Source organism: Brachyhypopomus gauderio, chromosome 17 (assembly GCF_052324685.1).
Source record: "Brachyhypopomus gauderio isolate BG-103 chromosome 17, BGAUD_0.2, whole genome shotgun sequence".
NCBI classification, from domain to species: domain Eukaryota; kingdom Metazoa; phylum Chordata; class Actinopteri; order Gymnotiformes; family Hypopomidae; genus Brachyhypopomus; species Brachyhypopomus gauderio.
The window spans coordinates 1,881,955-1,900,971 of NC_135227.1; the positions used below are offsets into that span (position 1 = coordinate 1,881,955).

At 51.0% G+C, this 19,017-nt stretch overlaps 1 protein-coding gene across 1 annotated transcript in view; it reads right to left on the bottom strand.

Annotated features, from left to right (window-relative positions):
* The window catches only part of bcl11ba (BCL11 transcription factor B a), a 49,433-nt gene that overhangs the window by 19,154 nt on the left and 11,262 nt on the right, over positions 1 to 19,017 (bottom strand). The window contains 1 exon segment of the mRNA XM_076978485.1: positions 16,406 to 16,799. Coding sequence (XP_076834600.1) covers positions 16,406 to 16,799 — 394 coding nt within the window.

A 19,017-nucleotide genomic window follows, 5' to 3' on the forward strand; every position in this document is an offset into this window, starting at 1 on the left:
ATGTCAGGAGCCGTAAACGCAGGAGCGGGCGACGGTGGGGGGGGGGGGGGGGGGGGGGGGGGGGGGGTCAAGGCGTTCACACAGTTCGCCTGTCTCCAGTCTAACTGGAAGCAGGCCGTCTCCCATAACCGCTCCAATCTGGTTTCATTTGCAAGAAACAGAGCTCTTCCACCAATCCCACCCTCCCAACCCCGTCCCCTCTACCCCCACCCTCACCCCTCGTCCACCCCGCACCCTCCAATCGGAGAGGAGGACTTCACGCTTCCACCACTGAAGTGCTTTGTCCACGATGGGGGGGCGGGGAGGGACGGAGAGGGACGTTCGCGTGTCACGCGGCCGGGTGTGGTGGGCTGACAGGCATCCTGAGACACTCAGCATATGTTGGTGAATTTAATTATTAATGGTGCTACGTCGCCACCATTAATAAGGCTAAAACGTGTCTCGAACAACAGGACAGGAACATGCCAGCGTGACACTTGTGTTCATGCGTGTCAAGTTGGGCTTTACGTTTTACACACGGGTCAAAGTCAAGCTCACGGCGCTAGCAAATGAGAAGGCAGGAAGGTTTGTCTGACAGAGAGAGAGAGATAGATAGATAGATAGAGAGAGAGAGAGAGAGAGAGAGAGAGAGAGAGAGTGAATGAGGGCAGTGCAAAATTAGTGGAAAAAACCCCCTGTGACATCTGAGAGATTCCTGGCACTGCCTGACTGAAGAAGAGTCTTCAGAAAGTCACAGGAGCAAAGTTACTCGTGTCGTTTGAGCGGATTCACGTCAGTGAGAGTTAAAGCGCCGTCCTGGCCCTCTGATAGGCCTGCCGCTCAGGCACCGCTGGTCTGCAGGATCTGTCCGAGCAGCTTGGCAGAGGACGACAGGCGGCTGAGCATCGGCGAGACAAAACGGGGAAGAGGACGACAGACAAAGGCCATTGTTTCAGACGAGGGGATGACGGCTGGCTCTGTTTTAACCCGCGCCGGCCGGAAATTAAACGGAGGCGGGCAGACATCGAGCGTCTCCCTTCTAAAGGGCTCCGCTTGCATGCGCGTGGCGGGTTATTGATCCCTGGCAGGGGTCATCGTCAGACTCGGACATGATACACCCCCCCCCCCCCCCAAACCTCCCCCTCCCCTACCCAAGGATGGATGGAAGGAGAGGGGGCAGTTGGGGCCACAATGGTCTTACACACAGGGGGAAGCGGGCGGTGCGGGTGGTGCGACGGAGGTCTGCATGGCGCGAATTAATTACACATGCATTTCTGGATGGAATAACGAGATGCAGCTGGGCCCAGCACCCAGCATCCCTGGCGGACGGGGAGTAACGTCTAGAGGAGAGCCCTGCTCTACTGAGGGCGACTACACACCACTCCACTGGTCACCCGCTCTTTGAAATGGAGTGATCGGGAGCGTTGGCTTGGCCCGAGGGACGGTGGGTCCTTCCACGTGTCCCGCTGAGAAGCACGTTGGCTGAGGTGAAGTCAGGGGGAGGTTCTAGCACGCTCGCATTACTCCAATAACTGATAACTCTGATGGTGTTGCCATACAGGCGGAAGGTGGAATGGGGAAAATAAATACTGCCACTCAACCAGTGCCTCTTGGTTTCTGTGACAGGCATCATATCCCTTGCACAGGGTCGAGGGGCATCATGGAGCTCAGCTCCGACGTTTAGCCTCACTGATTAGCTTTAATGACTCTTGTTTGAGCCCTCTGACTTTTGTGAGATTTCTGGGCTCGATTCTCTGGGCTCTAGGCAAAGCGCAGAGCACGGCTGCCCCATGCCGGCCGTCGCCCGGCCGAGGAGAGCAGACGTCTGGCCGTGTGAGAGAGAGTGGGAGAGAGAAAGAGAGAGAGAGATAGAGAGAGGGAGCTACAACCCCAATTAGAGTGGCCCAATGCGCTGGCCTCCATTTAATTCAATTTCTCGCACTACCTCTCACTTTCAAATCAGGCAGATGGCCAATCCCAAGTCCGAATGGCGTCCCGCTCGGTGAACGAAGGGCCCGCGGATCGCACGTGCAGCGGCGACCGCCCACCCCCACCCACCTCGCTACAATGGCAAGGGGGAGAGAACCGGACCACGCGCCCGGGTGGGTCTGATCCTCCACTGCCCCCCCCAACTCCCCGATGCTGTCGTGACCGAAATGAAAACTTGCGCCTAATTAAAGGCTGGAGAGGTGCGATCGAACAAAAGCTGCTCCAACCTGCAATTTTCTCCCACGGGTCTTTCATCTCCCGCCTCGCCATTCTACCCATGCCAACCGCGCCATCCAATGGGAGGGGGGGGCATCTTAAAATACCTCCACTCACTCCATCCTCCCTCCTCCGAGTCCTGCAGCCTGACGCCCCTGGATGCAGCGACATGGCTCGCCGGGCTGCTTCGAGGAACGCAGGAACGGCGCATTAAGTGACCCTCGTTTCCGGTCACAGCCCCGGGTACCATCTGGCTGAGTTCCAGCACTGTTTATGGCTAAAAGGACCAATAGCTATCAAACGAACAGCGCCGTCGAAGCCTTCCAGCGGGCCGCGACATGGCACGCTTCTGTGGGGCGGAATGCCATCATCAGACGTGTGTCGGTTTCACCACAGATTTCTTATGTAATGGCTAAAAGCTAATCATAAAAGTCTGATTGATTTTAAGGCAGCGGGGACTCCTTAAGCCAAGCTGCTCTACACGGCCTTGTTGCGCAGATCAATAGGACCAGTGCGCTCCAGTGATTACGGCTTTTTTTTTCGGGGTGAATAATTCGATGGTGTTTGGTGGGCACTTCGATAAAGCAGCGCTCGGGGTAAACACGCGGGTCTAAACCCATGATGAGAAATCAGATTTTTAGTGGAAGCAGACACACACTCGCGATTTATTGCCCGTCGCGCGGCCAGCGCCGCATTTGCAATAAATAGAAAAATAACCCGGCGAGTCGCTGGCATATTGTCCCGTGATGGGAAGAACATTAAATGCTGCGTGTGCGAAAGCAAAACAGGAGCCTGACGGGACGGAGAACGGGGTTGACAACGATCTGAGCCTCTCGCTGGAGAGGAGCCGGCGGAACCAGACCGGCCCGGGCGGAGCGGGAGGGGAGGGGTTAAAGCGGCGGAGAGCGTCTCCCGGCGTGATCGAGCGGTTGCCGGGCCAGCCGCCCTCCTCTTCAGCTCGCACTTTGATGAAGCGCTTTCTCCAAAGTCCACAGACGTGAGCAATTACTGCAGGAGAAGTGTGATTACAGAGCTGCTGTATACACACGGGCCCAGCATTCTACTGCTCCCTGCGCCCAGGGGGGCTTCAAAAGCAAGAGACGGGGACAGAAGGAGAGGGTGAGAGAGAGGGAGAGAGAGGGGGGGAAGAGAGGGAGGGAGACAGAGTGAGAGAGAAGCAATGACCACAGAGTACAAATATCAATATCGCTGCATGCACTTCGGCTTTAAGTGTCTCGCGTCACGTCTCGGTGTGGGCAGGGTGTCTGGGGTCTGCGTGGCAGCTGTTAGCATGTGAAATTGGGAGGCCTTAAACCCCCCTAAACAAGAGGCTCAACACGCCCTCGCCAGGCTGTGTCGCCCTCGGGTATACTCCGGTGCGCACGATCCCCTCCGCCCCTCCGCCCGGCCGCCCCCGGCTACCCTCCCCACCTCCCTCGCTGGCAAACAAAACCTCCGCCGCTTGTAATTGGGCTTCAGTTCATCGGCTAACCGCGTCAAAAACCCCCTCGCCCTCCCCCTTCCCGCCGGCATCACAAACTTTGCATTATTCCAGCGCTGGCCGCTAATCCTCCCAGCTAACAGAGTGAAAAATTAGCCCAGGCTGAGTGGTGATTTCTGCGGGCGAACACCGACGCCCTTCCCCGGGACACACACGCGGGGCTCGAGCTCCATTAGACAGCTGGGATTTAAAGCGGGCGAGATGGACTAATTCCGTCAGCCGCGACGTGTCAGGGAGCCCAGGCAGCCCGGGAGAGCGCGGGGAGCGGTGGCCAGGAACCCACGAACCTGCGCTAACCTGGTAATCCCATCCTGTCCACTGCCTTCTACACGAGCGCCATTGTCTGCGCCACCGATCCACTCTCGCCAAAGCGGCTTTAGCTAACGCTACAGAGGGCCGGCGTTTGGGTCTGCTCAGGGCTCTGCCAAAGGGGCTTACAACACGTCTCCCACCTCCTGCCCCCCCCCCCAACCCCCCCCCCACGCGCCTTACAAATTCAAATCTCCAAGCTCGTGAGGCCATCTCGCAAAACAAACAGCGTCGGGCCGATGCAGCTACAGTAACGACAGGCGAAAACCCGCGCGGGGAAAGAGACGGGCTGGGAGCATTGGGACGGCAGACGTCTGGCAGGCCTAAAAAAAGAAATTAAAAAAGAAAGGAACAGAAAGAAAATAAAAACAGAAAGACCCACCGTGTCATTTCTGGAGAAGTGGTTTCGATTCGTGAACCTTAAGAGGATTCGAAAGCAGCGAGTTACCTTGGGTGAATCGGGGCCGAACGCGTCACCGCCGAGCTCAGCTGTCGATGGTGACGGGGGGAGGGAGGGGGTGGGTAGGAGAGTGGAGGGCTAGGGGAGTGGGGGGCACAGTGGCAGAAGTGGCAGTGGCGGACAGGCCCCCTTGCGTACGGTGGGGAGGGCCCGAGACATTGTCATGGCAGAAAACACCGGGATGGGCTGCGTGTCAACCCCTCAGCGCTTTACGGCGGGCCACGTCATCTCCTAACTGCTTCACTTGGACCACGTCGAACCCTCGCGGTATCGCGTGTGCTGCATCATCCCCTCACTGCTTCACGTGAGCCACGTCAACCCTCATCTGCTTCAAATGGGCCATGTCAACCCCCACTGCTTCACGTGGGCCAAATCAACCCCCACTGCTTCACGTGGGCCAAATCAACCCCTCACTGCTGAACGTGGGCCACGTCAACCCCTCACTGCTGAACGTGGGCCACGTCAACCCTTTGCAGCTTCACGTGGGCCAAATCAACCGCTCGCTGCTTCACGTGGATCGCATCAACCCCTCGTTGCTTCTTAACAAATTCAGTTTCATGGTAAACAGGCATTTTGCACCTTGAACCTATCCACTTGCATACAACATAACACAGGCTACATGTAACCAGGCCAAAAAGTATTTATTCACTAACAGATATCTATTTAGGAAATTACGTTGACGATATCATTTAATAAAGCGTTTATTGAAATGTGAATTTGTCAAGAACACCTGTGGCCTGCAGCGTTACACAGCAAACTAATAATTCTTGCATTCAAAACACAGTAACCCTCATCATTCATGAGGAACCCCCAGAATAAGCTCCATTAGATAATTCTCAAGGATCTACAGACACAGGAACTCCACTTCTGTTATTCGCGTGCCCACCACCATGACGTATTGTCATCTCCCCTTCACAAATCCACAACTGAGAGAGACTGAGGGTTCTCCTTTAATCCAGAGGCCATTGCTGAACACACTTTCCCCCTCATGGCCCAAAGAAAACAGTCGGCATGTGCATGTGTGTGTGTGTGTGTGTGTGTGTGTGTGTGTGTGTGTGTGTGTGTGTGTGTCCACACCCCACAGGCCTCGTGTGTCTGCCCCGCACATCTGCCCCGCTATCGCCTCTTCCAGGGGACGCGACGTGAATTGGCTGACAGATTAGACGCGATTAGATCGTCCTTAAAGGTTTAAAGGTGGTGTGCGCTTTTCACTGCAATTATCACAACACTGATGACACACATGTCAGCATTTAAAAGCAGCCTAGCTGAAGCAGAGCCAGACCTGTAAGTCCATACAACCCCCCTCCACCCGCTCACCCAACCCCAATACTACCGCCCTCCACCCGCTCACCCAACCCCAATACCACCCCCCTCCACCCGCTCACCCAACCCCAATACAACCCCCCTCCACCCGCTCACCCAACCCCAATACAACCCCCCTCCACCCGCTCACCCAACCCCAATACAACCCCCAACCCCCCTCCACCCGCTCACCCAACCCCAATACAACCCCCCTCCACCCGCTCACCCAACCCCAATACAACCCCCCTCCACCCGCTCACCCAACCTCAATACAACCCCCCTCCACCCGCTCACCCAACCCCAATACAACCCCCCTCCACCCGCTCACCCAACCTCAATACAACCCCCCTCCACCCGCTCACCCAACCCCAATACAACCCCCCTCCACCCGCTCACCCAACCCCAATACAACCCCCCTCCACCCGCTCACCCAACCCCAATACTACCCCCTCCACCCACTCACCGAACCCCAATACTACCCCCCTCCACCCAACCCCAATACTACCCCCCTCCACCGAACCCCAATACCACCCCCCTCCACCCGCTCACCCAACCCCAATACTACCCCCCTCCACCCGCTCACCCAACCCCAATACAACCCCCCTCCACCTGCTCACCCAACCCCAATACAACCCCCCTCCACCCGCTCACCCAACCCCAATACTACCCCCCCTCCACCCAACCCCAATACTACCCCCCTCCACCGAACCCCAATACCACCCCCCTCCACCCGCTCACCCAACCCCAATACTACCCCCCTCCACCCGCTCACCCAACCCCAATACAACCCCCCTCCACCCGCTCACCCAACCCCAATACAACCCCCCTCCACCCGCTCACCCAACCCCAATACAACCCCCCTCCACCCGCTCACCCAACCCCAATACTACCCCCCTCCACCCAACCCCAATACTACCCCCCTCCACCGAACCCCAATACCACCCCCCTCCACCCGCTCACCCAACCCCAATACTACCCCCCTCCACCGAACCCCAATACTACCCCCTCCAACCCCTCAACCAACCCCAATACCACCTCCTCACCCACCACAACCCCAATACCACCCCCCTCCACCCGCTTACCCAACCCCAATACTACCCCCCTCCCACCGAACCCCAATACCACCCCTCTCCACCCCCTCACCCAACCCCAATACCACCCCCCTCCACCCGCTCACCCAACCCCAATACCACCCCCCTCCACCCGCTCACCCAACCCCAATACCACCCCCCTCCACCCAACCCCAATACCACCCCTCTCCACCCCCCTCACCCAACCCCAATACCACCCCCCTCCACCCCCTCACCCTAACCCCCTCACACCCCCACACCCCCTCACCCTAACCCCCTCACACCCCCACACCCCCCACTCTAGTGCTCATGTGCTAAGCGTCTGTGTGCTCGAAAAGATCTCTTTGTTTTGGAACTGGCCCCAGAATCTTCACGCTGGTAAAAGTTCTGTGTTTAATTCTGTCGTTATACCAAAATGACGAGGAGACCACCAGTTTATGAAAAAAGAAAAAGGAACACACACAGACACACACACACACACACACACACACACACACACGTATATACACATCTTGCTTTAGGCACACAATCAGGAGGACACACACACACGCGCACAGAGTGCCTTGTGATGCCTTTGCCAAACCACAAGTAAGGGACCAAAATTCCATAGGCGAATGCTTGAACTCAGCAGGGTCTTAACGGGGTGGGGGGGGGGGGGGTGTCTCCGTCAGTTAAAGGTGTAGAAACGGACCTGCTAGAATTAAGGCTTTAAGGCAAGTTCCTCTAGACTCTTTAAAAACATAAAACACAGAGTCATGAAGTCGACGTGTGCTTTCAAAAGACACATACATAAAAGGCTCCTTGCATTAGTAAAAAGTGCAAAACGATGGCACAAAAACGTACGGTACGTATAAGGGAAGAAGAAGAAAAGGCGAACTGCTCTATCGCTTCCAGAAGAGGGAGGAGGAGGAGAAGAAGAAGAAAAGGAGCAGAAAAGAGGAGGAGAGTCTAGCTGTGCTGAAAAGATCCCTCATTCAAATCCTGCAAATGGCTGTTCGCGTTGCTGAGGACAGCCACCTTGTTTAGAATTAAATAAAGCAAACAATGGATTTGAAATGCCTGTCTGCAATTGAGAGGGTATTTTACTCCGGGTGCTTTGTGATGTTTCGTTACACGGAACTCTTTTCACATACCTCTCCCTTTTCTTACGCCAATTACAGAGGCTATTTGAGCAAACACTGAGCAAGCGATGCGATAGAAAAAGTCTCGCAAACGCACCAGTGTGCCATCTTCTTTCTCCCAGCCACATCCCAACCCTTCCTCTCTCTCCTTACGACCCCCTCCCCAACACACACACACACCCACACACACACACACACACACACACCCCCACCTCAGCAGCCGCCACCACCACCGCCACCAATCACAGCCCTGACGCCAGGACATCAATTCTCGCAAGTCTCAGAAAATTACCATGCATGAATGCAAAAAAGCCTGATCAGGAGTAATTAACACGGCTTCATATGCAAATTTTATTAATGCAGAACTACAAAGTCATTATGCAAATGCAACTTTCGTCAAGCCTCTTGACAAATATTCAGAGCTCCAGCCAGAGAACAGGTTTCTCTCTCTCTCTCTCTCTCTCTCTCTCTCAGTCTGTGTGATTCTTCCATAGCACAAAGAATATACAACAAGAATGTTAAGTAATTTTAAACTTTAAAATATCCTCGTTTTTATTTTCTTATGGAACTTTAAATCTGAGCGGTAAAGCGATGATGGCCAGGCATCAGCAATTAAAAAGCTGGCTCTTGGTAATGACTGTTTGGCTTTGGATCGAGGTAATGAACCTGTAATTCTGGGGAAAGTGGGGGGGGGAGGGGGTTGAAAATATGAATATGCATGAGGCTCCCTGCCTTTGATGATTAAAGAAAATTTTAATATTTAAATGAGTGCATGCAAAGTGATTAACTGAAAAAAGCAACGAAGCAAAAATTTGAAAAGGATTTGAAGATGCTAAGAAGTACATAGATGCGGCTTTTGCTTTTTTACGCTCTATTAATGGCTGTTTTGCTCTCTCTCTCCTTCTCTCTCTCTCTCTCTCTCTCTCTCTCTCTCTCTCTCTCTCTCTCTCTCTCTCTCTCTCTCTCTCTCTCTCTCTCTCTCTCTCTCTCTCTCTCTCTCTCTCTCTCGCTCTTCTTTTTGCTGCTGGACTCAGCCCAAGAGGGAGGCTTTGGAAAGCATTTGAAGCCCGGAGTAAAGGTAGCGCTTTGCTGAATTTTAGAGTAGTGCGGATTAAGCACACAGGAGGGAGAAATTAAAGTCTCCTTTACCAAAGGGGAGTTCTGTAGCAAGGTGCAGGGCCATCTAATCTCTGCAGGAGAATGTCTTAGCACAGGCAGGAGAGCCCAGGCTGGGCAATCAAACGCCGATTAGCAGACACGTCACTTAAAACAACCCCTCTGCTATGTTTACATGATTTTCACAGGCTTAGAACGAGGACTGGGCAAGATACAACACATGTGGAAATGCTGGCTGTTGAACTTCAAGCAGACTGAAGCTAAATGAAATGTGCTAAAGAAGAGAAGCGGCCAGGCTCGGTTTCAGGTTTCGTCGGGGCTAGCGGGGCTCTGGGGTGAGATCATGTGCGGAGAGGCAGCACGGGCGAAACCTCTTCACACATGTTTGTTTGGGCAGAGGGACAAGCCACCCTGGCACTCGGACAGCTCCGTTAACTACGCATCGGGATTTCATCGCCGCCGACATTTTATTTGTAACGCAAATAAATTGTAATTAAAAAAGGAGGCCTGTGTCAGAACCTAGCCAAAAGGTTTCAGCAAAGGAAAAATAAAAGAGAGAATGAATGAATGAACAGCAAAGATAGAGAAAGTGATAGACTGGTGAGAGAGAGAGAGAGAGAGAGAGAGAGAGAGAGAGGAAAATGGATAAGTAGACAAAGTGGGCAATTACCACTTCAGAAATTGGCAGCTCAAAAAAAACAAACCAAGACAATGAAGGCGATGAAGATGATGACGATGATGAAGATGACCAGCAGGAATAATAATGGGGTACATTAGGCGAGATGCACATTCACCTCAGTGCATCATCCCTGCACACTGATCCTGTCCCGAGGTTCAGCACCAGGCTGTGCACCCCACCAACGTTTATACATATTAATTGGAAAAAGGCGGAAGCGTGTTTTCAATATCTCTCTGCCTGTGTTGCATCGTTATTTAATGAAAAGTCCTCTTAGCAAACATGATGAATCTGGGGGAAGAAATGTACCCGCAGTGTTCTGGGCTGTAAAAGAAGGGGAAAATATCTGTGTTTGTGTCTGTGTATTAGTTCCAGCATGTGTGTTCATGGGTGTATGTCTGTGAATGTTTACTTTCAACTGTTTTCAAAGTACTGTCAGTTTAATAAGTGTATTTCACAATATTAACTACTGCAGACTACTTATAGGGCAGCATATGTCACACATATATTATATATTTTGATGTAATTAAGGAAAATTAACTGAACATGGGTGGAAAAATAGAAAGCGTACACACAAAAGCATACGCCATAAAAAATAATGTTTCTTTTTTGTGCTGTGCACGTTTAGGCCAAATGGCATGTTTTGAACAACTCACAAGTGCTCATAAATGTCTGTGTCTACCATGTTTCTCACAAGTGCTCATAAATGTCTCTGTGTCTACCATGTTTCTCACAAGTGCTCATAAATGTCTCTGTGTCTACCATGTTTCTGAAGCACAGACACCATGGTAACCACTACCTAGTTGGCACAGACTCTTCCCCAGTGCAACAGAATCGGTGTGAATTCTGTCAACAGATGTGGATCATGAACTCACTTAGATGTAGCACACAGGTCAGAATAAGACACACACACACACACACACACACACCCACCCACACTCTGTCTCTCACTCACTCACTCACTCACACCACACACACACACACACACACACACACACACACACACACACACACACACACACACACACACACACAGCATGGTGGAGATTCCAGTGACACAAAATTTCCTGGGCAGCAACTCAAAACACAGGTAGCAGAACACGACTGGGAAACAGGAAGTTGAGCCGCCAATGCCATCTCCATTTCACTGAAGTCAACACTTTTTAAACTGTGCAAAGGCACCGGGAACCACAGCCTAGACATACTGCTTACACGATAAAACGGTCTTAGAGTCGCGCATACAATCAATCCTGAAGTGATTTCTTTCGGCCTACTTTTTAAAAATAAAACTGATGAAAGAAATGAATGATAAAAAGTGGGGCTGGTTGCATGGGTGAAGCAGGGTTTAGCTCCTGGGGGTTTATTAGCGCTGATAGCGATCGTCTCCAGGGTGCCCTGGGGCCCTGGTGTGGGCCGAGACCCTGGATCCTCCGGTGACGGGGTGCATGCGGGAGTCCTCAGAGAGGAGCTGTGGGAAACGGGAGCGTGTTTGAGGTAAATATCTTTATAAATATAGCATGGCTCATGAAATATTCACCACAGCGATCTGGCGAGCCAAGGGTCAGAAAAACTGCCCCCTGTCATTGCACATGTAAGACGTGTAAAGCTCTGAGTCAGGCAAGCTGGGGTGAGCTCTTGGGGGGGTGGGGGGGTGAAAGAACACTGTAGGACTGACAGGAACAAGGCCCCATCTCAACTACGGTTCCACTGGTGTCACTGCTAGGTCCACTGCTGTTTCTCAGGTGACAGGGTGTGTCTATGAAGAAGGGGGCAGCACACTTTACTGCTGAAGCTTTTTGTTCGGCTGTGATGATTTTGTTTCCAGCGTTTTCGACCAGTGGACACGCTGCCACTTTCTAGCCGTCTGGCACATCAGTTAGCATCCATGTGAGGCCCCGAGCTTCCGTGCAGAAATGAATGACTCTTTGTTTTATGCTGTTTCCTTAAAATTAACAGCAGCTTTTCAAGCAAAAGCATGTGACACACATTCGGCCCTCGAATTAGCAAGAGTGAACCCAATCGAGGTCATTCTTCTAGAGACTTCTTCCGCTTGTTGCAAAGCACTTCACTCGTGCGATGCCATTGTAAACCAGACGAGGGCGTAGTGCCACTCCATGACATGATTAAGCCACTTGAGTGTTTGGTTGAAGTTATAGGCAGCGCCCACTTTGACCTCAGGAAAAAGTACTGGAGGAAATTTGCAATGGGCACTGTTTCACGACGCTAAAACACGAATAGCGAAGCTACATTTCCTCAGCGGCCGACAACAGCTTGGCTCTGCGTACAACGTAATCCCCTGTGCTTTCTGCATGCCACTTCAAAGTCTCGACTCGCACAATGGAGTTACTCTATGTCGGGGAAGGCGGTGAACGGACCTCGCTTATGTTTTGCGTTTTAAAAACACTTTGTTTTAGCTTTGGTGCTCGTGAGTGTGCAGCATCAACCGAAGCCCTTAATACACCCAACGCTCTACAGCCAGCCACAACATAACGGCGTGTCTGTGCAGTCGCACGCGAACGTGATTTGAGTCTTTATCTATGAAAGATACACAAGATCTCAATACAGTGCCCAGCAGTTATTTTTGCACCATTCGTAAAAATGAGCATAAAAAGGAGGGGGGGGGGGGGGGGGGGGGGGGTAGGCAGTTGTGGAAAAAACGTCATTGTTGTTAATCTCCTTGATCTTTTGCTGAAACTGTGAGAGCACCTAACCTTTCCGTGAGGTGAAAGTTATTCAAGAACAAAAAAACTTTCAACATTTTTATCAAATTCACAGTTATTGGCACTGCGGCGTTTACCACTTCGACACCCTCGCTTTGTGTCCCCATTGTGCCTATATAAAAACTCGGAAGGGTCCCTGGAAAAGCTGGTTGAGCTGAGGAACCCTGGAGGGATCTAGGCCTCCATGCCAAACCCCTCTAGGACCTTACGCTCCTACACCTCACCCAGGGTGTTACTACGGGGTTTAAATCAAAGCAGGGAGATGGTCGCTGCTAAAGCTCAATGCTGTGGTCAGTGAAGTGTGTGTGTGTGAGTGTGTGTTGTGTGTGTGTTTGGATCACTGCTTTGGATCACTGTCCTGGTGGGAGACTTGTCCATATCCCAGAGTCTCTGTCTCATGCCAGATTCCGATCTGACGTCTCCTGGTATTTCATGGTGCCCATCATGCTACATCCATACAACAAGCTTCCCAGGGCCTTTGGGAGAAAACCAGTGACACATCACAGACCCAGCACTGCACACCCAGTGGCCATTACAGCCTTGTCTGTGCCTCAACCTGCCTTAGAAGACTTTCAGCGCAAGGTCAATCTGATGAAAATTAAGTAAATATATATATTCTTTTTTTCTCTAGGCTGTGCTACTCACATTTGCCAAAGGTACCATTACTTGTGAAGGGCACAGTATATTTTCACTGTTTAAAGTTTACATCCATATATTCTAAAAAAAAACAAATCTACTTTCAACACAAAATACATTTACCAGTATGAATAACTGTACAATACCTCGAATTGCATTGTATATTTGTCCATGACCAGTCTGATCTACAGTGGAATAATACATCTTAGAGCATCTCCTACACTCATGCATGCATGCACATGTGAACTAGAGAGATATTTAAGTGCTTCCTATTGCTCTTTAAACACTGTGGTACTAGCCATCTAGTGGTACTGTGGTATCCAAACCATCTCTGCTGTCTGAGTTATGAGTATCTCAGCAGTGCTTTAACTTGGCTGGGCTGCTTAAGACGATCTCCCTCAGACACACACCACTTGCGCACACACACACACACACACACACACACACACACACTCACAGCTTTTTCCCCTTCGTCCCCAGCAGCAGGTCCTCTGGCTATGCGGAATGTCATATTTTATTTAATTAGGGCTATTAAATATAATTAAATTCCGCTGAAACTTAAGACAGCTAAGAGGCAGTTGAGGGTGGTGGTGAGAAAGTCTGTGTCCTGCTGATTATTTAGGTGAGAAATATTGGATTCAAACCTCAAGTGGGTCCCCTTCAATGACTGCCCCATATTCTTACAGATAACATTGACTTTTCACAAAGTGCTAGGGAAATTATCCCTGAAAGGGGGTTACAGTAATTGCTGTACTTTACATTTTTTTTTTCAATATTTTTTTCCTGGTTATGGAATATCAGCATCACGTTTGTTTAATTATCATTACGCATACCATTACATGTGTTTAGCAATTCTGTGCCAGCCCAGATGATCATTTAAAGCTACACATTAGCGATTCCGGACAGGAAATGAGGTCAGAAACGCGTCCCCTCCCCTTCCTGCTCACGCTGTCACACGAAAGGCGCAGGGGCGGGTGGAGGTGCGATGCGGTGCGGTATGGTGTGTGTGTGAATGAAGCGGCGGAGGTTAAGGCCTGTCAAAACACTGCCAGGGCCAGACAGGAGGAGAAAGGATCAAACTGCAATGAAGGAGAGAACACGCCCAGGTCCGCAAGTTCACAGAGCTCTGCAGATGCTAATACTCCTCCGCTCAAAATTAGCGTCTTGCTGCTGTAGAACGGCTGCAACCCTGATACACCCTCGTCCTGCTTAAACTCTCTCGCAAGCACACACACACACACACACACACACACACACACACACACACACTTTCTCCTCATTTGAAGCTGACAGATGGATATATTAAAGAGAGAGAGAAAAAACAAAAAAAAAAATCATGAAAAAAAGATCAGTGCTTTGAGAGTACGAACACCGCCGCTATTTTGGGGTGGGTGGGGGTAGGTGGTGTTTTTCAGCGTGTCATTTTCTATTTCGTGCGGGGAACAAATGGGAACGGAAAGGTTTAGCATAAAAGAATACTTTAACCTGCTGGGAGGCAATTATGAATACAAGGCAACCTGCACATGTTTAGCTGTGTGCCCAGGTTGACATTCAAGGACCTTAATCATTTCGGAGGACGTTTCATCTTTGCCTTCATTCTCTCAGCCTGCGAGTTTTCTCCCTCTCCAAACCTGAACTAATGAAGGGGGTAAAATTTACTCATAGTAACCGCAATATGATTTAGGAAGGCAAATGTTCATCTTTCATTTCAATAACCCATTATTCAAATGCTGAAGTTTAAATAAGATTAAAAATTATCCACTTTGAACCGGAGCTTATTAAGAAAGCAGTTTAAAATGGAATTTGGCTTATTATGAAAGTAATTTAAAATGGAGAAAGATTGAATGACTTGGAATGCCTGTAAAAATAGATTTGTGATATGTGAATATTGTATTAAATATATTTTCATACTTCCAGTAATGCAAGGGAAAATTCTAAACCAGTCGTAGGTTTAGCAGCACAAAAAATACACAAAAAATGTAAAAATAAATGCATTGGTTAAAAAAGAACACATTAGCATATTTATTAATGTTAAAAACAAAAGCCGAAGAGATACCACCGGCTCGCTGCTCACACACGTGTTGTGGGGGAACCGGAGCAACGCGTATCCCGTCCTTACTAACATGCTGCTAACACGCCAGCACAGTGTACTGGAGCACTTTGAAATGTGAAACTGTTTTCAATGAATCTTTGCATCGTGTTTCGCGCCTGACGCCAACGGCGGCTTTGTGTGTCGTCGCGAAAGCGTCCAGGTGAGCACATGGCCGCGAGCAACCCAGAGCTGCGACTAATTCAGCCTCTGATTAATAAGGGAATTTTGGTGGGTGACGTATCATGGTGCCACAGCAGAAACTATCCTCCATGCTGCAGGAAACCTTCGTAGAGCAAAGAGCACACAAACGTGGAGCTTAAAACAAAAAACAAACTACGCTATTAGAACCGGAACTGGTGTGGTGAAGCCCCTCCACCCGCTCTCCCCCTGCTCGCTTTGTCCAACCCAGAATATTATTTTATGAGACCCATTTCCCAAGATCCCTCTGGCTGCTTTGTGAGAAGCTTGATGGCACTGTTTCGCAAGATAACTGAGAGAGTGTGAGTTCTCCCCTGCAGCTGGACCAGACTAAACTCCCTCTTTAGCTCCGTTCAATAGCAATCCAGCTTTTCATCCTGCTCTCTTCCCCCCCCCCTCTCTCTCTGTCACTCTCCTTTCCTCCCTCTCTCTCTCTCCCTCTCTCTCTCTCCCTCTCTCTCTCTCTCTCTCCCTCTCGTTTTCAGTATTTGAATTTTAATGAGCTTTTCACCTTTTAAGCAGAAGACTCAAGCTGGATTTCTCCATGAAAGTAGGGGTGAATTCTCTGTCACGTTTTGCACAATTTGTTTCAACTCCCAGAGTCCTTCAGGGGGTTCGGGGGGCTTTGAGTCAGTAATGTGATGTTTCACTCCACACGGCACAGGCTCCCCTAATGAAATCAGCTGAAGGAAAAACAATCTCTCTGGAGGCTCGAAGATGAGCAGTATCACAATCACCACAGGACGCCAAGAGTCCTGCAGAGTGAAACGAGCATGTCTCCCTTTGTTTGAAAGCGCGGCTCGGGCCCTGTTTGTGTGTGTGTGTGTGTGTGTGTGTGTGTGTGTGTGTGTGTGTGTGTGTGTGTGTGTGTGTTCGTGGCAATGGCAATGAGCGTCCCGTCAGAGGGCTTAACGTGCCCCTCCAAACACCCGGACACATTCAAGCCACAGGCGGAGCGGAGGGGGGGTGGGGGGTGGGGGGGTGTTAGGGTGGAGAGGAGGCGTGGAGAGGGGGCGAGACCTACCTGCCAGGCCACTCTCCTGCTTGGGGCAAATTCCTTTGGGAGGCGTGAGCAGCCTCTCGTCCTCTTCCTCGGGGGTCACCTGGATTCCGATTTCAACCGGCTCGGCCGCTTTCCTCAGCTCGGCGCGCGGCGGCGATGGACTCCGACGCTCCGACGCCTTGTCGTAACAGCCGTGGCCGGCCGCCAGGCCCGGGCACTGTTTCTTCTTGTGCTCGATGAAGAGCAGGATGTCGCCCAGGGGGAAGGTCTCCTGGCACTGCCCGCAGGTGAGCAGGTCGTGGTCCCCCAGGCCGGGCGGCAGGGGCGGGACCAGGCCTTGCTCCAGCAGGGCGTGCGGGGGAGGGGAGAGCTCGGCCATGGGCATGCCCGGATCCACATGCTCGGAGTCGGCTGCGGGGGAGGGGCAGAAACACAAGAGCGTGAGCGGGCACTGCCAGCTCTTCAAACTATTTCCCCAGCAGGGTCTTAGCAGAAGCCGTACTTGCCCAGATTTTACCACACACACACACACACACACACACACACACACACACACACACACACACACACACACAAATGCGACTGGAACAAAGTAGCAGGCAAAACTGAAATAAAACACAAATTATATGAAACACGAGATCTAATCGTAATCCTCCCCCCTCCCAAGGTTCAGAAGCAGGTCATACAAGATTCAGTAATTCAGCAGCTTGTTAAAACGCGGGGAGCGAAAGCTAAGGCCAGTTTTACAATTCACCTCTGTCCCATGACAGTCGCTCTAAACTCCGAGAGTGGAGGATAAAATGGGACTCCCCACTTAATCATCCTGCCGGCCACACGCACGGCGTGGCCCTCCGGCGTGCTGGATCCTGCACTGGGCCAGATCCTGATAAACATCCATATGTGGGAGCCAGGACCCAGCACACGGCAGTGTTATTAATACACAAGCCAGCACTCGCGAGAGGGGGAGAGAAGGAGGGGGGGCCCGCGGTAGACAGAGGGGGAGAGAGGGAGAGAGAGAGAGGGAGAGAGAGAGAGGAAGAAAGATTGAAGAGAGATGAGGGAACGCGAGAGGAGACCAGAAGTAGCAAAGGAAAGGAGAAAGTGAGAGGGTGGGGGAGGGGTAGACACGGCCACCAGAGGTATTTGCCCGGCCGCAGGCGCGTGAGACTGTGCAGATCTCAGGGCAACTGCTGTCACCTAGATAAACACTGAACGAGGGGGTTGGGGGGGGTCAAAACCACAGGAGCACCGGACACCCCCTCAGTCTTCACGGGCCTCCATTTTGAAATACCAGCCCACATCTCTCAGCACTCAGCCACAAGCGGGCCTTTGTAGACGGCGGCCCGCCGGAGAAGCTTTATCACAGTGCCGAAAAAAGTCCTCTCAGGACCCGCCGACCGACAGCACTGTTGATGTTACGTGTGACAGCGTATCCTTGTGCCATACTAATCATAAAATCTAGACCAACAATGGCACTTTGCACTCCTCGGCTTCCTGTCAGCGCTCCTGCGTTCGCGTGCCTCCGCTACGCTGCCTGGTTTGCTCGAAAAAAAAAAAAAAAAAACCCAAAAAAACAACAGAAAAAGAAAATCGAAAAAAGAGAGAAAAATTCCATAGCAACACCGTTGAGCTCTGCGGCCGTCGAGCAGGTGGGGGACTTTGACGCTCGCATAAATCTGAGAGGCACCAGGACACGGACAACCGAGCGAGACGCCTGCGTCCGGAGGAGCCCCAACACCAGGGACGCTCCTCCGGCAGAAACACGGCGGAAGGTGGGACAACCGGTCCCTGACCCGTGTTCCCACAATGCACTTGTCACCCCTCACATTGTGGGGTGGTAGTGGTTGGGGGGGGGGGGGGGGTTAACCCCGGGCATCAGTCACATCCCAGACACGTACGATCCACGAGCACTAAGAGAGAAACACGACAGTGAGACAGAGACAGGGAAACGGAGAGGAAGCGAGAAGCGCAGGTAGCCATGTTTGCTCCTCCCAGGGGACACGCCTCGTCCCTAATTTTAGATGATAAATTGCAAGCAGGCTGCGCATCCGTCTGCAATTTGTCTGTGGTCCAAATTATAAACGCGGACAGATTTGTAATGTCAACCTATGCGCACAGCCCTGAAAATATGATAACCAAGTGTGTTAGGGGGTGTTCAGGTAACGTGAATTACACGTTATATATAAATAACGTGACTATGTAGACACAACAGCAGGAACCTTGAGCAATATCTTAAACACGCACTTATTCAATTCTACCAATATTATAACAATTCAATATTATCATTTATATCAATATAAATTGTTATTATGATTTTTATTATGTGGTAATCTGCAGTAAAATCTGCTTTTTGTGTCAGATGTCTCGGGGTTATTCTGTGAATAAGGGCCTATGCAGGTTTCAGAGCACTAATCCAGCATACACTCACAGATACAGGGAGTACGGACCCCTCCAGGCAAAGTCAGGCCATCTGCGCATTAAATTAGCACTTCATCTATGGAAGTAAATATACCCAGAGCCACACATACTTAACAACTGCAGTTATTGGTTTAATCTGTATACTGTACTATAAAATGGCCTGTTTACACCATAAATGTTTGCCTTTCCAACATGTAATTTGAATGATGCT